The 24,854-nt window shown below is 48.1% G+C and overlaps 1 protein-coding gene across 2 annotated transcripts in view; it reads left to right on the forward strand.

Moving 5' to 3' along the window:
* Window positions 1–24,854, forward strand: part of LOC310889742 (aquaporin-7-like) — a 62,365-nt gene that overhangs the window by 34,423 nt on the left and 3,088 nt on the right. The window contains exons 1-4 of one of the 2 annotated variants that reach the window (XM_083817677.1): window positions 16,851–17,323; window positions 19,528–19,654; window positions 22,587–22,713; window positions 24,323–24,460. In XM_083817677.1, the coding sequence (XP_083673803.1) occupies window positions 19,565–19,654; window positions 22,587–22,713; window positions 24,323–24,460 (355 nt within the window). In that variant the 5' untranslated portion in view covers window positions 16,851–17,323; window positions 19,528–19,564. Of the gene's footprint in view, window positions 1–16,850; window positions 17,324–19,527; window positions 19,655–22,586; window positions 22,714–24,322; window positions 24,461–24,854 lie in introns of those variants that run through there. The other variant, XM_083817676.1, reaches the window with a different exon arrangement.

Below are 24,854 nucleotides of genomic sequence, written 5' to 3' on the forward strand. Positions count from 1 at the left end.
GCCAGTGATCTGCAGCAGACAGATGGAAGTGCAGAAATTTTGTCTGATAGCTGATTTTTTAGGGCCAGAGAGAGAAAGAATTTGAGCTGTCGTTTGGCAGACTCAGCCCTGAGCAAGTGGATGGGCTGAGGAGGTGTGGGGCAGGACAAAATTGGGAAAAGGGCCTGTGTCTCCGTGCATCCATGCATGATGTGGAGAAGATCTTATCAGATACTAAAATCCTTGGTTCCCTCTTTCCAGTGTATCTAGAGCTGGGAAAGGTTTTTCTTCCATTTCTTGGGAAGCATTTTTGTGCCACCACCTTCACACCAGGATCTCAGGACACTGGAACCTGACAAATTTATCTGTTTTTCTGTCCAGAGCATGGTCTGGGGTTGTACTTGCAAAGGAATGTGATATTGTTGCTGCTTCTTTTACATAGTAACCATGACTCTTAAAATGTAGTTTGTCCAGTACCCTGGGCCAGCAGGTCCAGTAGGCATTTTGGGGATTACAGTTCTTCAAAGGCAAAATGAATACAAATAGTGAGTGAAAAAGCAGTGTTTCTTGCAGATAGGAAAAACGTGTCCTGCTGCATGCCAGAGGCTAAATGATTTTAGCCATCTGCAATGGGTAGTTTTATCCATCTGAGCACATCACCAAACTACTGAGGTGACTGAATCAATACAGCCCTTGGACATCAGTTTCTGCGTCCGGTCAGAAAAATCACTCTGCAAGTTCCCATTAGTACTAAGTCCCAACTCTGCCCATGCCACCAACAGAGGCAGCTCCATAGTAGACACAACATGTTAATTGAAGAGGTTCCTATCCCTAGGGTCCTGTCTTTTCTGTGGAGAACATATTTACATTAAAGATGTGGGCCACAGAAAGCAAACACTCCACAGTCCACTGTGCTAAGGGATTAGACTAAATGCCCAAAGCCGTATGTTCTCATCTCCTAACTCCTTGGACACTTTTATGAGATTGGAAAACTGCTGTTCCCAAACCCTCACACATGTTTGCTCTTCTCTGGAATGCATGTTGTGAAGAACAACATTTGGTCCCCATCTTTATTACTGTTGTATAGAAAAAGCATCTCTCCTTCCCCATACACATCCAAAACTGTGAATAGAGCATCTTGTTCAGACCCTTGGGAACTCCCATAGAGACAAATGAATGAAAATAAAATTCACCCTTGTTCCTATCTTGGAGTAACCTATCAAATCCTTTCAAGCAACCAGACCTCTAAGACTTGTCAGTTATTAGGACGAAAGCAGATGTGCACGTCAATGTTGTGACTGCGTGTTTGGTTTTTGCCACTGGGGACAAACCTCTGTGTTTTAGGATGTTGTAGATCACAGGAAGGGAAAGGTTCCTCCCACAGTTCACTGCCTCCCATAGTCACACCTCATGTATGACTTTGTCTCCAGGGAACAAGCTCTTGCGTCTGCTGTCCAGAAACCCATGTTGTTGAAGCAAGGAATTCAAACTCTCTGCTCCAGAAGAACAGGTAGGGAGCAATAGATCATAGAATAAGTTTTCCCAGCAGTTTCTGCTGAAGAGCTCCTGGGATGGTGTGGCTTGTCAGAGAAAATATGAAAACTATTGGTAGATGATTTTTCAAAGAGTAGGTTTTGGGCTCTGTGCAGGTAGAAGGACTCTGTGGGGTTACAGCTCCAGGAAACTACAAAGCCTATTGCAGACTCAAGATGAGGACACATCTCATAGGGTTGGTTGGATCCACAGGGGTTGATGCAATTTTGGAAGTAGCTTGTCATGGCCTACGTAAAATGTCTGACTGAAAGCTCAGATCCAGTGCAGGAGCTTGTTCAAGTTATAGGGACTCATTCCTCTCTGGGGTGGGAGTTTTTCTAGGGAGTTTCAGAGGATGCTTATCTCTAGTATCAATGTAAGTCTCAGGGTATACTTAAGAAGTCAGATTTTTAATATGTCTTTAAGCTCTCTTACAATATCTTTGTAAAAGGGTGGATTTAAGATATTTTAACGGGTTCATTCCTCCCCCCCCTTCCCCCCAGCTATTTCTTTATTGTGTTGCTGAGTCTGTGGTGGGCTATTCGCAAACAGTGACAGCAGTCTGACACACAGTGTTGCTTGCCAGAAGTTTTTGAGAAGTGTGACTCAGTCTCCTCACTGTTCCAAGCAAGAATGGTACAACACTCTAGCTATGGCTTGATTTATCTGCCTTATGTCTTTATGAGGTTTTGTGGTATCAGACCTCAAGAAACTCAGGAACTTTGTAGACATTAGTGTGGGAAATTCTTTTTTCCTAAAATGGGAGCTGAGATCATCAATATTCACATGATGCCAATAGGGGTGTTCTAAGGAATTCATTACAGTGTTAAGAAATTCACCCAATTACGGGAACTGACCATATTGAAAGCAGAGTTGCTATAAACTGCCAAAACTACTAACAAGTACCATTTGCCACGATGAATGGCCCCAAACTGAAAGCAAATGGTGCTTAGGGCACTGATGGCCTACAGGAAATATACACGCAATGTATAATAGAAGTCAAGATGGTCGTTAACCAAAGTTATTCAAGTGTCCCCATTTCCACCTTCTCCTGTCTCCAGTTTTGTGTAGAAACTCCTGCCTGTGGGCTCTGTTCACGTCACCTGGTGACAGAGGTTAATGGGTAAATTGTGACAGATAGTTGCAGAAACTCCAATTTTACATCCAGATGGTTGGAGTTCAGTCCCTGTGGGAATCCTAACCAATCTGCACCAGATGCAAACCGCATCTTGCATATGTCTTTCTCAGCTGTATTCTGCAAAGAATTGTTCTCGCTCCTAGGATTTTATGGGCAGTTAAGCAACAAAGATGATGGCCCAGACTGTCCAGAGGGAAACTCTGATGTTGTTCAGGACAGCCCTGAGCAGCAGAAGGGGAAGGACTGACAGGATCAGTAAGTCACTGTGGGACACATTCCCCATACATATCCATCCTTCCCTCAACTACGGGAAAGTTCATCCATCTGCTTCTTATCCTGTTTTGTGTCAGCACCTCCCTACCCATGTGGCTTTAGCTGGTGGTAACCACAATCATGGCTTTTTCAAGGGGGACTGCCTTGCAGGACTCATGCTGGCACCAGATTTACCTTTTCCATCTGCATTTTGACTTTTTGGTTTCAATGATGACTGGAAATCTTCATCAAGACAGGAGGTCCATGAGGACATTAAGATAAAGAAATTGAGCTTTTCATGCCCTGAACTGGACTGTTCACCTCCTTGCTATCACGCAGATAGGTCTCGGTGATAGAAATGAAAACAAGTAAAATAATTGGAATAAAATTCACTGGCATGGTGAACACATGACACAAATCTGGAAAAGATCAACATGAGGACCTCATCAGTGGACACATTTTGAAAGTCTAACATTGTGACCCCTCTTGGCATCAGACAGTGAGCTAGTTTGAATATCTGACTGCTTCTTCTGTGCCTGAATGGCAATCTGAGAATTCTGCTCCAGTTCTGGATATTGGACAGCTGGGAAAATATTGTCCTTTATTTGCCTCATTTGGGTCTCTGCAGATGTTGCTGCTCACCCTTGGGGGAATGGTGCAGTGTGTCAGCAGAAGGTAAATGACTGCATTCACTGCACAGCAGGTGAATTTGCTTTGCAGTCCTTAGGTCTGTTGGCCACTGTAGATCAGACTGTAGGAAGTCATGGGCAGGACATTGAGGTAAAAGGACGATAAGAGGAGCTAAACACACATCCACTGGGGATGGGTCATAGTGCTGTTTTTTGTAGCCAGAAAAGCAGAAGATGAGTAATCTTTTCCTGCAGAAAGCCTATCTGTGTTGCTTGCAGTTTTGAACAAGCTTTAGCTTTGTTAAAGAAAATATATTTTGATGCACCTGCTGACCAAAAGATGAGCTTCTGGTGCTGCTTGCTTGAATATGTGACAGGGATGAGAAGCTGTTCATAGAAAACCTTAAAAAGGTTATCTCAAATTGCAACATGCTGTTGTCACTGGTAGGATCTTGGAAACAGAGTCAAAGCCCAGTCGATCGGATAGGGGCAGAGCATTGTTTGGCCAAATTTCATGATTTTATAGTATATTTAGTTTTCTAAAAATCTGTTTGTTTAGCTATGATTTGTGGAAATAGGTAGAAAAATATGGGCTTTCATGTGTGTCTTGGGTTAGCATGGTTGCTTTCTCCTGCATTGAAGAGAGAGTTTGAAACCAGCAGGATGCCTCCATTTCCTTGCAGTCTGTCTGTGGTGGGCCTCTAACAAAGATACCTTGCCCATTTTTCTTTCCCCATATTCCCATTTCCCCTGGCAATTTTAGAAAATTTCCCTAATTTTAGTAAGTGACTGATGTGTAATTTGGTGATCTGACATGATTATGTCATGCTATGCCACTGAGACTCAAAACAGTGAATGGTTTTGGATTCCTTGTATTTTTTATTTTTATTTTTTTCCCTTGGAAGAAAGTTCAAAAGACCACTTTGAACAGGAAAAGCTAAAGGCCTTGTGTTATTAAATCCCTTGTAAAACACCCCTTGGTCCTTTCTAGGAGCCAGAGGAAGAGCAGGTTGGTGAATTCAGCAGGACACGATGACAAGATATTACAGCAGAGATGAGCAGAAGGCAGGAGAGTAGCTGTCCCCTTTGGTAAATCTTGTGGAGAAATGCAGTGACCACAAGCATAAAAATAAACCATGTCCTCTCATCAGTGGCAAATTAGATGCCAGTGAAATGGAGGCTACAGTCCATGGAGGCTGATGAACAACTTTGTAAAGCCATTTAAAAAAACATATTTACGTGTATATGTAAACAGACAAAGAAGGAGGAGAGCTGATGGATTTAAGGGGAATGAGTCACTGCCTGTGCCTAATCCTGGAGGGCAGAAATGTTGGTGGGCTTTGCAGAGCAGGGCTAGTGCTAGTGCTACCTTCAGACTGGCCCACTGACTGTCCCCCTCACGCACTTAGGATGTTGCAACAGTGAGAGGACTTGAGGGGCTCATGAACTGCCAGCTGGAAGGTGGGAAGGAGAAGAGGCTGGAATTGTTTTCTCCTTGTCCTCGGGAGGGCCAGAAACATGGAAATCAGAGGCAAATCGGGAAAAGTCCTTGGAGGCGGTTACACGTGTTAAGTATGTCTGAATGTTACAGGAAGAGATAAAAACAATCTGAAATAACAGACTTCGACCCAAGTGACACTGTCCATTGTTGCCTTAAGATGGGTAAACACATGGTCAGCTGCTGTGAGTGCATCTCAGTGAAGAACACTGCATGCTACAAACAGTGGTGAATCACAGTATGAAGAGTGGAGAAGGCTGAAAAGTATTCTTTAAAGCCAGGGTGGTTGAAAAGCTTTAAATTCCCACACTATTCTACTGTCAAAATGTGAAATGTTGTCAGAATGAACATTTTTCTTGTGTAACAATAGATTTCAGCAGAAGTTTGGCATAGTGATGTTTAAACTAAGTAGCACTGTTGGGTCAGCTTGACAGCAAAATATGAGTCCAGGCCTCTGCATGGTAGCAGCAAGTTTTGGGTGATAATGAGGTTTCTATGATGCTTTCTGGGATTTCAGGTGCTTTCAGTAATGTTCAGCCTGACCCCTGCACAAACTGAGTTGCAGAGTTAGAGCAGATGAGGTTAGGAAAGATCTGAGGACAATGCAATGAGCACGGCAGTGACAGACATATTTCTCTCCTTCCAAGCTGAGGCTTTTGTTGGAGAAGTGTTCCCAGTGGTACTTCTAAACCTGAACCAGCTGTGGGTTGGTCAAAGACAGCAAGTGATCCCCCCCTCACCAGCTATCTCAGCCCGCACCTCTCCGAGAGGAACAAGAGCTTGTGAGAAAGCCCTCTTTGGATAAATTTAGGGCTAAACTCAAAGAAGTGATGGGTATGTGTATGCGTGTGTGGGCACATGTTGGGAGTAGGTGGTGTACGTGTTTAGGGTGATGACTGGAAAAGGCCCAACTGGAGTATTTTGAATAGCTTCAGCTCTTGCTACCTTATCTTAGTTGACCAAAACTTTGGTTTCTGATGACAACAAGTATGTGAATGCTGGTGGCTGTTGTGAGAGTAAGAGTTGCCCTATGTGTCCTCAAATAGGTAAACTGGTTAGGACAGACTTGGAGGGGAAGGAGCTGGGTGGAATTCACCCTTGTCTTTGAAATCACTGTCTGGAGAGGCTTTCTCAGCTCTGCAAGTGCCTGGTATTGAACCTTGGGTTTCTGACAGCTTCTCTCATGCTGTGCTCAGAACATTATTATGGACAAAGAGGACATATTGTATTCATATAGAGCCAAAAGCTTACTGTTAGGTTAATTGAAATCTTAATATAATCAAAACAATAAAGTCATTATTAGTCCAGTTACAGTAATACTAATACTTACAATCCAGATTAATACAGAAAAGCCTAATAATAATAATTTAAAACAGTCACTAATAATAATAATTTAAAACCTGTTGTAAAAGAGAACTTACTAGTATCTAATCCTTTTCTCTGATGCTGTTTTCACCTTCTGATGTCCCTATAAGTCTTGTGGTTAGTGTCACTCTTGGGTAGGAGAGAAACTGCACCCACTGACATGCACTTCATTGCTAACCTTCTCAAGTGAAAGTCTTACCACCAGAAGGTTGAACTGAAACGTGACTATCTGATACAACGTGTTTTCTCCCAGGATGTGGGAAGATTTTTTCCTGGTTCTTTTCATTTTTTTTTTCCATCGTGTGCTTGGTCTGTTGAGGTTGTACAGTCCTTGGGACAAAGGCTATGTTCCTTTCTCTTGTCTTTCTTCTTTTGCTGACATGTTTGTGACTTTGTCCTCAACTGTTAGTCTCACAGATGTCTGGAGAGAATCAGCGCAGCTGATATTTCTGCAGAGGTGTTTGTAATGAGCAATGCTGGCAAGCTTCCCCTTGGGAATGGTAAGCAGAGATTCAGGGCTCGTTTCAATCCCAGAAAGAGTTTTTCCTACCTCCATTAACATGAAAAATAAGCCAGATGCAAATTCCAAAAACTATTCTATTCAACACACATTCCCTGTGTCTTATGCTTTGCTCACTGCAGCTCTTGGTTCAGCTTAGAGATATGGAGGGTATCTGAGTGAGTCAGTGCGCTCTCGCTTTTCTCCAGTGTCCAGGGCAGGACAGGGTGCCAGTTCCACCCAGGAGCCGGTTCCTGAAGGCAGGAGTGCTGCTGCCACCTCTTGGAGCTGGGAATAAGGGATGAGCCCAGCGTGGGAGGCATTGCCATGGTGCACTGGAGGAGGCCAGCGTGTGGGAAGCGTGGGATGGTATTTTGCTCATGTCTTTTCCCTGTACTTTGGTGAAAGCCAAAGACCTGAAACAGGTGGGATTTATTTGGTCTCATCCAGACCCTCAACTAGCAAAGGATCCACAACAATATTGTTTTTCAAAAGCTATTTTTCAAGTCAGGTTTTAAAGGGTGCATGTGATGTGGCTCTCTCCACTTTCCGTGTGAAGTAAATATCACCTTTCTAAAGCTATTACTGCTGCTAAAATGCTATTACAATGCTTCACTGCATTTACTGTAAACGCTCTGATAAATGAAGGAGTGGAAACCAGGTTGTTTTAAAGTCACAGTAAGGTTTGACCTGCTCTCTGTGTGACTAACATCATTGTTTCTCTTCTTCTCCTTTGCTATCTCAGTTCTTAAGAGGTGTTTGTCAGCATTATATCTGTGTGCTGTCAAGGAATGCATTAAGCAACAGCTGTTATATGTTTAGTTCTCATCCTGATCATGAGGGGAAAATATGTGCAATGAATTTTTTTTGTTCCAAGTCCCTTTGTTGCACCGAGTCAGACTCTCTCTTGCTTTTTCATAGAAATGCGCATGTGAGTACGCACGTAGAGTTCTCCTTTTATGCATGTTGAAGAACAGCAGAAGGTGGTGAGGTTTATGATGGCTTTTAGCTCTGGGGAAGGTTTGCTCCACAGAGATTGTGACTCATCCCACACAGGCTCTTATCACACTGAGGGACAGAGTGTGTTGCTGCTCGAAGGTACCAGAGGAGAGACTCTGTCAAGGACAGCCTTGATCCACAGGTGCTCTTTTAGATAACGTGGGCTCCTGCTGTCGAGATCTTTGAAAACAAGGAGTGAAGGTGATTTCCTGTGCTCTGGGAAAGCTGCAGCTGATGCTGTTGCTTATAGCAGCCCAGGGTCACAGAGGGCCCAGCATGGTCAATTGTCCATGCCTGCCTAAGTGCCGAGTTATCCTGGGAGTAATGTCTTGGAGAGGTATGTCTGAGGTGGGGAGTGGAAGACTCCTCTTCCCACTAGCACATACTCTGCTCCAGATAGGAGCAGCATGAAATGTCAGTGACAGTTTCTGAATTGCGTAGAGCAAAAGCCAGATTTGGAGGTGCTGAGCTCAGACTCTGAAGGTACCCACGACTCTGAGGAGTGTAGGTTTCTGCAGTTAATCATTGATTCTCTGTGATCCATGCAGCAAGAGGAGGTGATGGTTCGTTGTCATATGTAGCAGTTGGTGACAACACCAGGACTGATAAAACCGGTAAACTACTCTGGAGAGTTCCTGAAAACAGCTTGTGGGTGCACAGGAGCATGACTGATAGGCAAAAGGAGCTCTCCAGGATGATCTGTGTTCAATGAGATCTGGGATGGCACTCTGCTGGAGCCTGGAGACCACACCTGATGGGCATCACCTTAAGGAATTAAACAGCAGCACTGTGAGGGGACACCACATGCCATCAGGGAGAGCCACGTGGGGGTCTTCCTCCAGCATCCAAAGGCATGGCAGCAAAATGCATCTCCTAGGGTATGTTGTGGCTCCTCCAATGTGCTAACACACAGAGCTCACGCTGTGATGTTCATTCACTCCTAACGGATGCAAATATCTCTTTGTGCATCCTCCTTGCTACAATTCATGTCGGCGCAGATGGTTATTAAAGCAGTACCTCTAGGCTCTGCCTGACTCTGCCAGACCTACACAAATGAATAGGAGAGTCGCTCCTTGCTCCAAAGAGTTTAGTTTAACCAATTTGAAAAGGATGATATGGAGAAAGAGTGCAGATCATCTGTCCAGGCATGTATCCTTTATCGACTGCCTTTACGCTAGTAGAGAAAAGGAAGAATGCATTTATGATTCAGGCAGGTAAAAGTATCTCAGCCACAGGAGTTGTGATGGTTGCTCCTTCACTGCAGCGTGTTTGCATGTGCTTTTTTTGTGGCTCAGACTCAAATGCAAAATACACAGGAAATCTGTGCAAATAACACCAAGGCACTTTCCAGACAAACTTGTCTAAACAACATTTCCTAGTGCCAGCAGACTGGTTCTGCCTCGCAAACGGCGAGGAGGTCTCTGCAGCTGATTTGTGTGTGTGATATCTTTCCCCCATCTTTGCCTCTGGACATGGTCTTGTTTCCCAGCAGGTGTCAGAGGTACATGAGGCAGGATTCAGGCTGGGAGGCTGCTGTGACACAAGGCTAATGAGGTGTGTTCTGGTCTAATCAACAGTAACGTATGGATGGACAGGGTGAATGAGTAAATGGCCAAGCCCCTGTGGCACAACAGGGCTTTCATTTTAAGGCTAGACAGATTTTGGCAGCACCTCTCGTTGTTGATCCTTCCCACCTAGCCTCCTGTGAGATCCAAGCAGAAGCACCTCAGTATGACCTACAGCTCCCAAAACGGAGCAGAGGGCCTGGGAGCCACCACATGCAGCCTTGTGTTTGTCTCCCATAGCCCTGCTGCACGAGTGGCATCAAAGAGCACTGTCTTTCCTCCCAGTCTTTCCTCAGGCAGTCCTCCTTGGCTCCCCATTTTTTGTCCCAGCCACCTTTCTTAACTATTTGGGGTGGCTGAAATGGGAGCTGAGCCAGAAGCTGTCCTGCTGTGAAGGTCCTTGCCAGCCTGAGGCCAGGGCCGGACTCATCCTGCAGTAGTGGGGCAGCCAATACCTGTGCACTCAGCTGCTGTATGTGCAAAGCATGACACCGGTGCTGTGAGATCTCTGCAGTCTGGCTGCTGGCCGTGATTCACAAGCCCTCTGTGCCCCAGGAGCTTTCCCTGCTCTCTTAGCGGCAGAGCTCCTGTCTTGGTCCGCAGATCTCCAGCTACTGAGTTGTGCAGGTGCGAAATGCTGGGAAGCTGAGGTACCTTGCTCCAGGTCCTTCCTGAAGGAATATGGGCACCTATAAACTTGCTGGATCAGTCATGTTTGGTGTCCCTCCTTGGCATCAGGCCACCCCATAGCCGTGCCAGCAGGTGGCTTAGAAAGCAGCCATGGAAGGAATATGCAAATATTTTTCAAAGGGACTGCATTTGCTCTCCAATGATGGTCTGAAAAAGCTGTTTTATTAAAACATGTTTTATTAAAGGGGAAGAGGGTGTGAGGAGGTATTGGACTGAAACAGTGTAGAGGAGCAGGTAACTATAATGCAAGAAAGTGGCCCATGGCACATATTAGTCAATCATTTACAGAAGCCATGAAATTATACTGTATGTATGCTGGAAAGGGAATACAGCAGCCCATTTTATGACATTTTCTGTGCACAGCCATTCAATGATGCTCCAGTGACGCATTCACGTGGCATTTTTTCCAGATCTGATAATATTCTGGGCTCTAAGCAACTCTCCTATCTACACAGATTATTATTTTCAAACATATTTCATGCACCTTTGTGCATAACATAACATTGCTTTATGTGTAATTGCCTATTTTAGATCTCTATCCACTGTTTCTATCCTTTGCTTACGTTTGCCTCGGCTTATGATGCTATCAAGTGCTGAAAGCTAAGCAGGACTGATCCAGCAGGACGGGTCAGCGCCTGAAAGGGAACCCTCTGATTAAAACTGAGTGCTGCGGAAAGTGGTGACAGCACCTGGGGAGGGATGCGCTCCTTCCAGACAGACAGCATGTTGGGTGGGACACTGAGCGTGGGAGTACCGTCTTCGTTATGTAAGATACGTGACTTGTCATCCAAGTCAACGCACCGGCTGACACTGTAGGAATCTTCTATGGGAACTGGAGTTTTCTTCCAGGCTGTGGGTTGTCAGCAGGCAGGGAGAGATTCCTGGGCTGCCTTATCCAAAGGATGTATCTTCATTCCAAGAAAGAGATGGCTGTTTAGTTTTTATATTATCCCTTATGAGTTGCCCAATATAGATGTGTAGACAGAATACTTCAGACTTTGACCCTGCGTACAGATTAGGGTCAGTCTATTAAGAACTTTAAGGTGATTATGATTTATTAACCTCCGTTTCTTTGTCTTGATTGATCTTGTTATTAGCGAGCGTGAATCAACAAATTCAAATTATAAACATCTTTTTTCCTCAGTGCTGACAACCTAGAACAAAACATGTTTTTGTCACTGTTGGCTCATACCTCGTTCTGCGCAGACGCTGATCAGGGCAGGAGTTCTTCCTTCCCTGGCCTGTTGCCTAGTCCATAGGCCTGTTGCCTATGGGAACAAGGCATTTGTGATGGGTATTTTGGTGGTGCTTCCAAGCAAGCTGGAGTCCAAAGAACTTGGGGTAACTGTATGACAGAAATAATAACTAACCAGAATGTACCCAAAGCTCTTGAACAAACAGGTTTTGAGAGTCCAGCTGTAGTCCAAGCAGACTGTCTTGTGGTTAGGCATCTGTCTCCTCCCATACCACCCCGTGGCTACACACAACAAATATACTGTATCCCACAAAATTGCCAGTCATAAGATTTTCCATTTGCCTCTTCTAGGGTGGATGCTGGTGTGGGCTTAAAAGAGGATTTGTGAATTCAGGGGAGTTTGTTCACATCCAAAATTTCAGGCACCACCAGCATTAGGGAAAGGAGGGGTTGGGTGGGACATGGCAAACCCCATGGCACTTGTGAGGGAGCAGGACCCTGCCGCATCTGTGACCATGACGTGGAGGTGCCACGTCCCCAGCTGCCACCTCCTGGGGCCATGCAGAAGGGACAAGGAGGTGCCTGCGCAGGCTGTCTGCTCCGTTAGCCTGCTTTCCCCTGTGAAACACTATACAAACATCAAAGGCAATAAAATGAGATGAACAGGACCAAGTCAGTTGTTTACTGCCCTAAACCGGGGCACGATTGTTCCCCATGGTGAGTTTTCAAGTGCCTTTTGCTTCTTGTCTGCTTTTAAATGACGCATACGATGTTGCTTCCTCCAGCTCCTGGGGGGAAGGAGAAGAGAGACTCTACGTGGCGCAATAGCTCTCCCTCTTCTAAAGCTTTCACTTTATCAAAAATGCCATTGAATTGCTGCACCGCCGTAGGCATTACGGTGGGTGCCCTGGTGAGTGGAGAGAGCTGCTCTGCCGGCCTGACCTGTTGTACATGTGAAGGACACTCCTGCCTGCTCTTCGGGGGCCTCTGACCGCTGGCCTCACCAGTGTTGAAGTGGATGCTGAGATGTGCGTGACCTTGGCTCTCCTGGAGAGGAAGAGATAGCAATGAGGAGGTGGAGCTGATGGCAGATGATGGCCAATGCAGCACTAAGCCAAGGCAGGTGTTTTTGTGAGTATCACACAGCATGCTGTGAGTTACAAAGGTCCCCCCTGCTCCCCACAGCTGCTTCTGAATGAGGTGTTGTGGTCACCCACTGGGGCTGGGGAGCTGGGCAGGGAGAAGGAGTGACTGCCCAGGACTCACTCTGGTGAGCAGCAGAGCTGGGAATATGTTCTGGGTGTCCTGGTTTCACCTCAGGGCAACCCACCGACTCAAGAACGTGCTAGTAAAGGCTGCTGGTCTTACGTTCCTGTGACCAGAGTGATGGACACCCTGTTCCAATGGACACCACAGTCAGATGGGCAGTGGTCACGCAGACTGGTTGGACCCACAGAGGAGATCCTAGGTATGATGGGAGGAAAGTGTGTGAACAGAAAAAAATGTATTTCCCCAGAATTGTTTTACAATCTCCAACAATTCACAGCTCAGGGACCACTCCTGAGAGAAGGACATCCGTGTTTAACAGCCACTGGTAGATTTTTCCCTCCGTGAACCTGTATAGCCATCTTTTGGTCCTTTTTTAGCATCTGCAGCATCCTTTGTCAAGGACTTGTAGAGATGAACTACATACCTCAGAACATAAAAAGCAGTTTGAACCTATTGCTCAAGAGACTTGGGGTGAGCAGCCAAAGCCTTGTGAGCAAAGCAACATATTTCCTGGTAGACTATGAATTGGAGCAGCTGCTCCTGGAGGTGAAAGCTCCAGCCAGGCACTTGCTGTGCCTCATGCTGCAGTTTGATGCGTGCATGTTCAGGTGTAAAAAGTTACATCTATAGGCTCGCAGACCCATTGTGGGTTGGATGTGTGTTGCTCCCGTGGCAGAGCCTGGAGGCTGTGTTGAGATCAGATGCCCATCACATCTGTGCAAATCCACCCTGAGACAGCTCCAGAGAGCTTTCACACATTCACACTGGGGGTAGGTGCAGACCTTCTGCCATTCTCATGAGATTATAAATCAATATTTTGACCCCAAGAAGTTTCCTATTAAATCAAAATTGTAAAGGTAATATGCAACAATCACTTCTTCACTAGGAAATGTCTGATACAAGTTTGTGTAAAAGCAAACATAGGGACAACAAAGACAGTTGACAATATTTAGTATTTACCATGGGCCAGGAACACGCACACTGCATGTAACAACTGATGTGTGGTGCCATGTGATTTGGGAAATAGACTGCACGCTGGTGCCTTTGCATGACGTGGGCTGGTTTGTGGAGTTGCCAGTTTTTCTGCCGTGCAGGACTTGTGCTGGGAAACTATGTGAGCAAAGACAAATAACTCTTGTTCAGGTGACACCAACAGATGGATTTTCAACTTCTGTGGGTTTCTCTGGGTAAATGGCTTCCCACGTAGACTGATGGGAAGCCAATGAGACCCACCAGAGCTGGATCCTATCCTGTCTCCCAAAACGGCATGAGAGCAGTTAAAGAGACTGAGGGAAGGCATAAGGGTGATGGGGTCTGGCCAATGCTGGAGCAAACCTCCACCCCTTTGCAATGCCTGTAAGGCTTCTTGGGGCCCTGGAAGAGGCTGGGCAGTGTCCGAGAGGATTTGTGCATGTCTGCAAGGAATCTGCGGCATCTCCTCCTGGCCGCAATAGAGAGAGCTTATCAGGGGTTTCCTTCAGATGCCTTCACGTCCGCACTGGCAGCAGCCCTCAAGGCTGAGAAAGCTGGCCTGGCCACCCACTTCCCGGCCTTCCCCTCCCTGACAAAAGAATAAGGACAAATCCCCCATGGTAGGTATTGCTCACACTAGCTTCTGGATGCTGTTTGGGCACCCCATGGCTGGTGTGATATGGAAGAACAGGGTCCTCCTGCTGGTAGCTGGGGGCCTGGGGCCAATTTAGGGCTGTTTGTTAGGATCGCAGCTGTGTTTAGTTCTGTCTTTGAAACAAATTAGCTCCTTATTCTTTTCTTGCAGTCTTATCTTCAGTTTCTGATTGAACTGCAAGTTCTTTGGAGCTGAGTGTAACCAAGCTTCGGGAGGCTTTACCTACATGCCAGCCAGCCACCTCCCAGCACCTTACAGTGTCTTTTATACATCAAAATGTTACAGGGACTCCTTTTTCTATATCCCTAGACCAAATACAGCCTTTGGCAGAAGTGACTAGAAGTTATGTCCAGTTGAAGTTCCTGTGAAAGGAGTTCAGTTGTTTTGGGTGTAAGTCACCATGGTGTTGCTCCCAAATGCACAAAATCTGAGCTGACATTTGCTGATTACACATCTGGGCACTGATTAGTGCTTCCTCACTCTCTTTCAATTCACCTGGTGTCTCTGCCCCAGCCTGCAGCTGTTCCCTTTTAATATCTCCCTTTCAGAGCATAGGTCTTCACAGGAAAAAGCCTGGCTCCTCTTATCTCCAGAGTGATGATGCCCTGTGGACCCTGTGGTTTCCCCAGCTTTCACCTTATCTGTGGATTGAAAACAGACCCAAGCAGGCAGCTTGAAGCTCAGGGGGAGCGTTTGCATCCTCAGAGCCTGCTGCTCTCCCCATGGGGCCTGGGGGAGACCTGCAGTGTAGGCTGGGGATGGTCCTACACAGAGGGACATGGTGGGAGCCTGGCCCTGAGCAGGCTGGGGGAATATGATGCTCATGGTGTGTGTCAGGGATGGGCAGGGTTTGGGGGACAGCAGCAGGTGGGGAGCTGGCAGGACTTCAGCTGATATCCCACAGGTACTCTAAGTCTCCTGTGGTCTTCGTTGAGGCCTGAGGTGTCCCTGTGCCTTGATTTCTGTCTCTGTTAAAGCTGAAAGGAGACTTTCAGATTCTGCTGGGTCAAGGGCTTTGTCCAGGAGGAAGATGATGAAGTCCCTCACAAATCGCCGTGCTGTACAGCATGTAAAAATAACTATTTTCTGCCTGAAAAGCCAGACAGAGGGCAGGAGGGGATGGTGGCCCGCCACAGGGAAGGGGGAGGTAGGGATGTGGGGGAGAACCCCACTGCCCTTCGCTCTGTTGCCCAACAATGGGGCGAGCGCTACCCCAGGCAACCCCTTCCTAGACAGCCCTGCTTGATCCTTAATGAGCAGCAAGAACCGTGTAATTCCCCTCCTGCTGACACCACCACCCCATGGATTACCTCTGGCTCAGTGAGCATTAGCAGTCTGGGGCAGGGAGGCTCTGCCCAGCCAGCCCCATGCCCTCAGAGGGGGAAGCAGATGGCTGCGGGCCGGAGCGGGCTCCCACCTTTGTGCAGCCACATCCCTCCACCTTCAGTCCTCCCTCCTGCCTGGCACGGTAAGACCTAGTCTTGTTTTATGGAAAAGGGGCCCATGTAGAGAACGAAAAGTAGTTGTGTGATGTGGGCCCCAATTACTCTTGAGGCAAGAGTTAGAAACCGTGGCGGCTCCAGCCTTCAGCTGGGGTGGGAAAGGCAGAGACTGGGAGCTGAGAGGGCTGTGTGACCAGGGGAAGTGCTTGGCAAAGTCCCTTTAGGGCTGCCCTGGAGCTGTTGGCATTCAGTGTTTCCTTGGTGAAAATGAAGGGGTGGGTGGGATGTGTGGGGGATACACCTTCAGCCAGCTTCAGGGCAAGGGGCAATGAGGTGCAGGGTGAGAGGCTACTTGAAAAGCTATGGAAACTGGTGTCCTGGAAATGGGAATGCTGCTAATGTTATGGACAGCAAAGCCATCTGTTGAGAGATGAATATCAGGTGTCTCTGTGACTTGCACAGTGCCTGCCGTCTGCAGAGGAGAGGAGGAGGTAGACCCTGAGCATTAGGTGGGAGACCATGGTGTGCAAGTGCTGTAGGGTACATCGAGCGGTGTCTGCCACAGCTCAGGTCATACCAGTGCTGTATGAGTCTCTCTGAGACCTGGTCATGCCTAATTTAGCTTCCATGAGGTCAAGGAACCTGGTTCAGCATTCACCCTTCTACTAGTGCACTCTGAGTGCGGCCTAATCAGGAAATGCAGTCACAGCTCAGGAGCCCCATGATCAGGGCCTGGCCTTGCTTCCTGAAGGAGCCCGGAGACGTCTTGGTGCCAGGGCTGACCCCATCTTCATTTAGCCTGATGGAGGAGCGGGCGGTCATTGTCCACGGTGAGGAGCTCCTCTGCTCAGGCAGCCTTTGGGGAGAAGTTAATGCTCCACCAGCAGGGCTGAAGCTAATGGACTGGCAATGTTCCAGCTGTTGATTAGTGCAATTAAGAGATAAATGAGCTCCTGGGTGCAGAGGGAATGTGCACTGTCAAACTCAGTGAGTGAAGTTTCTCCTTGCATGACAGCCCTAGAGTCTGTGGTGGGGCTCGTCCTTCGTGGGGTTGCTCTGGCAGGACCCTGGCTTGTCCAGCACAATATGTATCAACACCAGCCCTGCGAGTGGGCCTCGACTGTGCCAACATTTTCTTCTCTAAGCTGAGACTTTCCTCTCCAAACTGAGACCTTTACTGAAAGTGCACCTGCCTTAGGGAAGAAAATGGGTTTGGTTTAGCAGGTGGTTGCTTAATGTGCGGTGGGAAACTTGGTAAAATCTTTGTAGGGCTAATGTTCAGTGAAGTTTCAACATGTTCAAGGTAAACATCAGGAGGCAGTGCAGAGCTAAGCATGAGCTGCTGTTCTGACAAACTTTATAGGATAGCACCTGTAAGAAGTGAGTTAATTCATGACCGCGATGGGGTAGTGCTGGCACATGAACAAATGGTGTAGACAGTTTGTCTGGAAATGAGAAGAAAGTCTCTAGTCTTCACAGCAGTGAGTTCTGGTAACAGGCTTCCACCAGGAGGAGTAGGGGCAAAAAGCACTTACCCCCAGAACGGAGACTGCTCAGGTCGTGAAAGGGGAGAGGTGACGTGGCTGCTCATATGGGTAGGGGACTGTTGTTGATGACCCCGGAGATCCTCGTCAGCCCCGCAGGTAAGTGAAACCATGCAAGTACGAACAAGCCACGTTGGGCGACCGGCAGATCTTCGCTCCCCAGCCCTCGGCTGACTCACCCGCCGTTGTTTGCACTCGCTGGGGATCGCCACATCTGGATGCAGATAGGAAGGGCAGTCCGGCTCACCCGGTGGCAGGCACCTCCGCTGGGTGTGTGCATCAGAGCTGATCCCTCCACGTCCCCGCTGCAGGCACCGGAGGGATCTGCCACCGTGACTCATAGGTCTGGCCTCAGACGCTTATTTTTCGTGAGGATGAACTGCCCTTTGGAGCTGCCTGTTGTTCACTGCTAATGATAAAACGGACTGACAGGCTCAGTCTCACATACTTGCATTTTGTGTGCTGGTAAAGCAGAGGTGCTCTGCCCTATAGGACTTGCAGAAAGACTTATTTTTTTTTGTTTCAGTCCTTGAACATTGGTGGATTACTTTTCTTTATTGTATAAAAGTGTATTAAAAAAAAAAGAAAAAGAAACACAAAACTAAAGGGTTCTCACATTTTCAGCAGCCAACAGAGGAGCCCATCTGAACATTTTTAAGCCAGAAATTAATGCATCAGTGCCATCTTGTGGAATGACCGGTGCAGGAGGACAGGCAGCGGTGAGAGGCACCTCCAGTGCCATACTCCTCCGGCTGTGATCAGTGATGCCAGTCTAGAAGCGTGCTGGAGTTTTAGGGGATTTGATGGTCATTTTAGTGGTCATGCTGCAAACACTGTCACTAAAACAAAGATTTCTATTTCGAAGTATTTTATTTATTTATTTATTTATTATTTCTGGAAACAGTTCAAGTCCATGGGAGCTTGAGGTTCCCATAAAATTCCTGCCCATTTTCCAGCCCAGATTAGAATATATAGATGCTTATAGTTAATGCTTGAATGCAGGAGACAAAGTCTTTCAGAGACATAGCAGCTATCATATTTGCAAGGGGAAGGAATCCACTTGAAGGGCCCCCTCATATCCAGGGGTGAGAAGTGAAGCTGTGTGTCCAGCTGTGACCGACTCACACCCTCATCCATCTGAGAAATCCTGTGAGATCTCCAGGGCTTACTCCCATCCATAAAAACTTTCCCTGATGCAAGACAGACAATCATTTGTGGAGGTGAGAGGAGAAGCAGCTTCCCAGGTTCTGCCATATATCTGTCAGTGTCATGTGGGTGAGAGAAAAGCTCATGAACTTTTGCAGTGCAGAGGGAAGCAACACCTGGGACAGCGTGAACAGAGCTCTGTGTCCCCATCGGGGCAGCTGCTGGTAACCACACCGGAGCTGTGCACTGTTCTCCTTCCAGAAAAGATACTGAGAGCTGCAGCAGGTTGAGAGAAAGGTGAAGAAAACCAGTCAAGAGCCAGACACAGCTCACGGAAAAAGGTCTTGAGAGTTCATGGTTGAGCACGGAGTAGTTGAAAGGGCACTAAAACCTTTTTACAGTGGATAGGTAAGAGCACCTGGTAGGCAGGGAGATGAGCAGAGGGAATTGGGAGGTGGAGGAGGAATCAGGAGCGTGAGGGCTCTGCTCTGGCACCCAGACAAGGTTGGAGGTGCCCATCCCTTATTCCTCAGAGACTGGTCTCTCCTGGCCCAACAGGAGAGGAGGGGCTGGGGGTGGTGGGGAGACTCTTGGTAGCAGGGAGCCACAGCCATGGGCTCAAATACTCAACATGAAGCAGCATTCAAGGCGTTGTGTTTTTCCCAGACAGACAGGTGCACATCAGCTCCAGGCAGTGTCCTCACCACAGGCTGGGCTTGAGCCAAACAGCCCTGCGAAGCACCAACAAGCGGTCCTGATCCTACCTGCTACAAAACTGCTGGTGCCCAACCACCAGCTAGTGGGTTACAATGCAGAGCACAACCAAAAATTCCTGTTTGATGCCTGTGAAAAAGGCTATGGAGAAAGAGAGGGGCTTTAGGAACACACCGAGGCTATTTACAGCTCCATTGCTCTGGAAATAGGCTCCTCCTGGGCAGAGGTACAGAGTCTGCAATGCTCTGGTAGCAGAAATGTTGCATCCTCACCCATTAGTTTTCAAAGGATGGTGTCTGTCTGTGGTAACGTCGAAGCTAGCAGCTATTTTATTGGCTTGTTCATCTTTAACCAAATGAATGAAGGTGTCTGGGGGTGAAGGAAGGTTGCCAAGTTCCAAAGGGTAACTTAGCTCAGCGCAATGAAGTGTGCTGTCACAACAGGAGCTCCTGCAACCGCAGGCTGGAGGCGGAGAGGAGAATGCTGGAGAAGATTCAGAAGATGCTCGTGGTTCGTAGCCCGACCGTCAGGGAGCTGCTGGCAGAAGCACTGGGGATGTACATCCTGATGGTAAGGAGGAGATGGGCCCAGGTGTGTGTGTGCGTGTGCAGGGTGGGTAAGCATTTGCAATGTGCAACGTGCAAGGTCAGTGGTTTCCTACTGCATCCTCAGGGTTGCTCAGCAGCCGCTTGTTACTCTCTCTGGTGGTGCCAAAGCTGAAGTGGTGGAGTCACCATCCCTGGGGGTGTTCAAGGAAAGGTGCTTAGGGACAGGGATTAGTGGTTGACATTGGTGGTAGGGGGATGGTTGGACCACATGATCTTGAAGGTCTTTTCCAACCTTACATTCTATGATGCTTTTCTCCACACTGTACTGGAGGGGATGGCACGGGCTGGGCAGGTGCCTGCAGCCATCAGGGTCCTGCAAAGGGTTGGGGAGCAGGTCCTCGCTCCTCTAACACTGACAGCCCCTGCAAAATGGGAACAGCGCACATCTGCTTTCCTGCTGGGGGTGCTGGGGCAAGGAGCGCCTGTGAAACTCTCTGGAGCCACAATCCATCGTTAGGAAATGTAATTACCAGGTGTAAAGCATGTCGGGGTTTTGCTTATGGTTGTCTCATGTTTGCAAAAGAATAGTGCTTATCTCGAATCATGCAGAAACTCCCAGCTTGCCTGAGGGGTCGCTTGCACAAAGAAAAAGTGAAACTGTTTTGGGCTTTTGGGCTGCTTGGAGGTGCTTAGGGGAAGGCAAGGGTGATCGCTTTGCAGTCAGAATTGATCCCTGTGGTGGTGACATGCCCACTGGGATCAGAGCCTTCGTGTGTCGGACCAACACAGCCAAATGAGATCCTCTCTCTGCTGAGGCTCAGTATCTGCCTGTGCCAATTTGCCACACCTGGACTTAGCCTGCAAGAGCTTCTGGGCTGAGAGCAGCCTTTTGGGCTGGACAGAGGATGGGGAAGTTATCTGAGAAATCCAAAAAACTCATACTTGGAGGTTTTCCTGGGAGGAGGATAAGATTTGTATAAGCATGTGGGCCCTCTGCCACAGCTATCTGCGCAGATGAAGGTGTTTATTTTCAAGGGCAACAACTGCATGTGCAGAGGATGCTTGCTTTTAATCACATTTTACTGTACACCCAGCCCCTCAAAGTTCACTCCTGCTACACAGGTAGTTTTGGACGCATTGAAAATTGGAGTACAGACACCTGTGAGTCCTCAGCAGGAGCTGAGCAAACCAGGTTCCCTTCTATGCCCTTTGGGTTTTGGTGCTGGAACTCCCCAGGTGATAAAAAAACAAGTCTGGGAGGCCCTGACAGGAATGTCTCTAGGACGTAGCACGCAGAGGAGACATTTCTCTGCACTCAGGGCAGCCCGAGGGAGATTTTGGAGCCTTCAGCTCACGTTGGCTCTTCCCTCACTAGACTCCATGAAGGAATAGAGAAGGAGGACAAGCAGCACCCAGCATCCCAATGCAGCATCCAGCATCCGACCCTTCAGCAACCCGCTGGCCCTTGCTGCAGCTGGAAACGTGCTGGGTGCATCTCCAGGACTCCTGGCTGGCTGCTGTTTGGATGGTAGCACACAGACAGGGCCTCTTGTTTTACTGAACAGGAGGGAACCAGGCAGCGGGAGTAAGTGGCATGAGGAATGGGGAGGTAGGAAAAAAGGCTGTTTTGGGACTGGGAGGATAGAAGAGGTGACCAGAGGTTTGGATCTGTGCTGAAAAACAGATTCTCTGGCCTGGCCAGGTCTCCTGCCCTGGCCTCTCTGCACTGCACGTTGTCCTGCAAAACCTGAGCTTGGTGCATTTGGCTTCTCCTGGATGTGGCTTTGAACAAGTTCAGAAATGAGTAGGGAAAGTTTTTGTAAGGGCTTTGCAGATGCTGGAGGATGTCCCAGGTGCTGTTTTTTGGGGCTTTTGCTGAGGCAGGCTGAGAGAAAGCCCCACACTGTAGCTGTGCGTGGCGCAGAGTGTGGTCTGTGTATACGAGAGAGATAAGAAAAGTGTCTGTGGGTACCAGGGGATTTGGGTGATGTCTGAAAGGGAAGAGGGAGAGCAGACACATGAGATAAAACCTGGATCTAGGCCGAGCAGCCAGTAAAGATCTGAATCAAAACAGGACAGGCCAGAGCAGAAGTTAGATGGTGCAGCACATAATGACTCTTTTTTCTTGGAGGGGCACGATACCCTGAGTAAACACTGATGCAGTCCAAGGTACAGGATATGCTCTCCAAGCCCTAAGTGGTTGGAAAGGCAGAGATCTCAAGAGAAGCTTTGTCCTTCTCCAGATTTGAGTGTAAGAGCTGTGCAAGAATTGATTTTTCCACCCTCTGACCACAAAGAATGAATGAAATAGAATTTACTTTCAGGCAATTTCTTAAATATGTCTTTTCCTGCTGGAGAGTGTTCACATTTCTTTTTAATTTCTTTCCCAGTCCCCTTTCAGTCGCTAAAAAAATATTGAAACCTTGGTTGTTTTCGAACTGAAAAGTATACGTGTCAAAAGGAAAAGTCCAACCAGAATTTCTTTCCTTTTTTTGGCTGGAACAAGTTACCAAAATTAGAGTTGAGTTTGGCAAACAGCTGTGTGTTGCCAAACTACATTTTTAGTCAGTAAATTGTACACCAGGGAAAGAAAGGCATCCATGCAGCTGTGGTGACGTTCCCCAGGCTCACGTCCCAGGTTGTGGACACAACGTGCCACCGTGTGTGAGTGTCCCTGGACATCAGGGACTGGGGTTTGTCTCCTCATACCCAACTCAGAGCAGAGCATCTGGTTTGGTGTGACGGAGTACCCGCCAGTAAGGAATACCCAGGCACCTGGTCTGTTTTTGCAGGGAGGGGAATCATTCTTGCTTGATCTCCTAACTGTGGACACCTTGGAGTCTTCCCATCTGTGGAGGTTTATTAGTACTGCAGAAAAAGTGGTAAGGAAGCTCAGGCCACCATGGCAACAACACTACTTTTAACACTCCTTTCTCTATTTTTCCATGCACTAGGTCTTTGGCTTGTCTACTGTGGCACAAGTGGTATTAGGAAGAGGAGAATTTGGGCAGTATCTGAGCATCAATTTGGGATTTGGCATTGGAGTCACCCTGGGGATCCATGCAGCTGGAGGAATCTCTGGTGAGTAGGACACCTGAGCATCATCTTTTCTTTATGTCCCCTAAAGGCCACAGGCATTGGGGCAGCAGGAGTGGGCTGCAGAGCGGTGGGTGATGGCATGACAAGGAGGGGCTTTGGCCTCACCACCAAAAAATGCAGTCCCACAGTCCCCAGAGAAGAGCAGAGCAGGTCTGGTGAACCGTAGCCAGTGTCAGCCTTGTGATTCAGTGATCACAGCCAAGTCCTCGGTGGGGTGACAGGTCTGAGGTCAAGCCAGGGGGTCGCAGTGGCACAGCGAGGTCAGGAGCAGCAGGGGACAAGGCAGACATCACATACCTACAGTATGCTGACCCCAAACGCATGTCCTGAGCTGAGACAGAGGGTGCATGGGTAGATGCCCCAGGTGAGGCCCTCACAGCTCTTGTTCACAGCTCAGCGCTGCACAGAGCTGCCCAGTATCAACAACAAACTGGGCACAGGCAACTAAGTACCCAGGGTGGTCTGGAGGAAGAGGCTGCAGAGGAGGACTGTGGAGAAGGGTGGTCCCAGGTTGGCCACGAGAGGAATCGGATCCCATTGGTGCACTCGGGGCTCTGCTCAAGTGCTGGCAGGAGGTACAGCAGGTATTTTTGAGACTCCCTGCTCACCGGTGGGCATGGGCAGAGGGAAGTGGGACAGGGAAGAGCACAAATGCAGCCATCCCCTCTCGGTGCAGTCAGAGGAGCCACATTTCAGCATTGCCCACGTTAGGCGCTTGGGTTATGCCATCAGAACGTGGCCCAAGGAGATCTGAAAACATGCTGCCAATATGACCCATGCGGAAGTAAATCATTTATTGCAAAGGAAAGCTTACTGCTGATGTTGCAACAAGGAATAGTATGGAAATTTTCTCCTTATCACCCACACCCATGCACATCCCTCCCCCCCCATGCAAACTCAGGAGGTGGTGTTTCAGGAAGTGGTGTTTCGGGGCCATAGGGTGATCTCTCTCACATGACAGAGCATTACCTTTGCCTTGTGCAATTTCTGCATTCATTTGCACCAAGTGAAGTGATTAAGGGCTCTAGTGGGCAGAAAATTAAAGCAAGTCCTCACTCTTGAACTGCTGGAGCACAAAGGTGTCCAAAGCTGGACCTGGCTTTGAAGGGAAAGTTTTTCCATGCAGACAACCAGCTCTTAGACTCGCTGCCCATTTCGAGATGGTGGATACGCCCCAGGGAAAGAAGGCTGAGCAGAGGGGGTCCCAGGTGGCATTTGAAATGGAGCAGACCTGCTGAGGGCTGGGAGGCGGTTGAATAGGAGGGAGTCCCATACAGGAGGGGGCTTGTGCCATGCCAAGAGAGGGGTCTCTGACAGCTGAGATGACCGACTTTCTGGAGGCAGTCTGTGGTCTACAGAGAGCTAAGCAGAGGATGTCTAACTCCTAAAGGACTGAAGCTAGGAGCTCTCTCCCCTGCACCATTCAACTGCCCAGGGAAAATGGGTCAGCTTGGCAGGAGGGAGACCCTGCCCAGGGAGAGCCTTGGTGCTTGCTACTCTGGGGTCTGACTCTTTACTCTGGGATACGGGGCATGCTCCAAATCTGGTGCATCGGGGCCAATGCCATTCTCCTTTCTTGTGATTTTTGCAGGAGCTCATCTGAATGCTGCCATCACCATCACACACTGCATTTTAGGAAATCTCCCCTGGAGAAAGCTTCCAGCTTATCTGCTCGGCCAGTTCCTGGGCTCCTTTCTGGCAGCAGCCACCGTCTTTGGCACCTACTACGGTATAGCTGTGTCTTTATCACTGGGGTTGCTGTGGGCACCTTTTCAGTCTTAACTTGCAGGTCATCAAAAATGTATCCTTTTGCAGTCCTCAGCATTATATCTCGGTGACGATCTTGAGCTCTTGGCTTGTGGGATGGACTTTTACAGTTCAAGGCCAGGCAGGGCACAGATATCCCTGGGAAGGATCTTTATCTCCTGGAGAACACAGATCCTTTTGCACAGGGCATTCCCACTGCTAAAACCTGTCTTAACACCAGTAATTTTGTCAAAAAAAATTGCAGAATAAGAGGTCCAAAAAAAGGCATTTTGTCTGCCTTTTGTTTCCAAGGGCCTGCAAGGGCTCGAGTTGGATGGACCACCAAGCATTATGCACAGCCGGAGCTCTGTGGGACT

Source organism: Anser anser (assembly GCF_964211835.1).
Source record: "Anser anser genome assembly, chromosome: Z".
Classification (NCBI taxonomy): Eukaryota; Metazoa; Chordata; class Aves; order Anseriformes; family Anatidae; genus Anser; species Anser anser.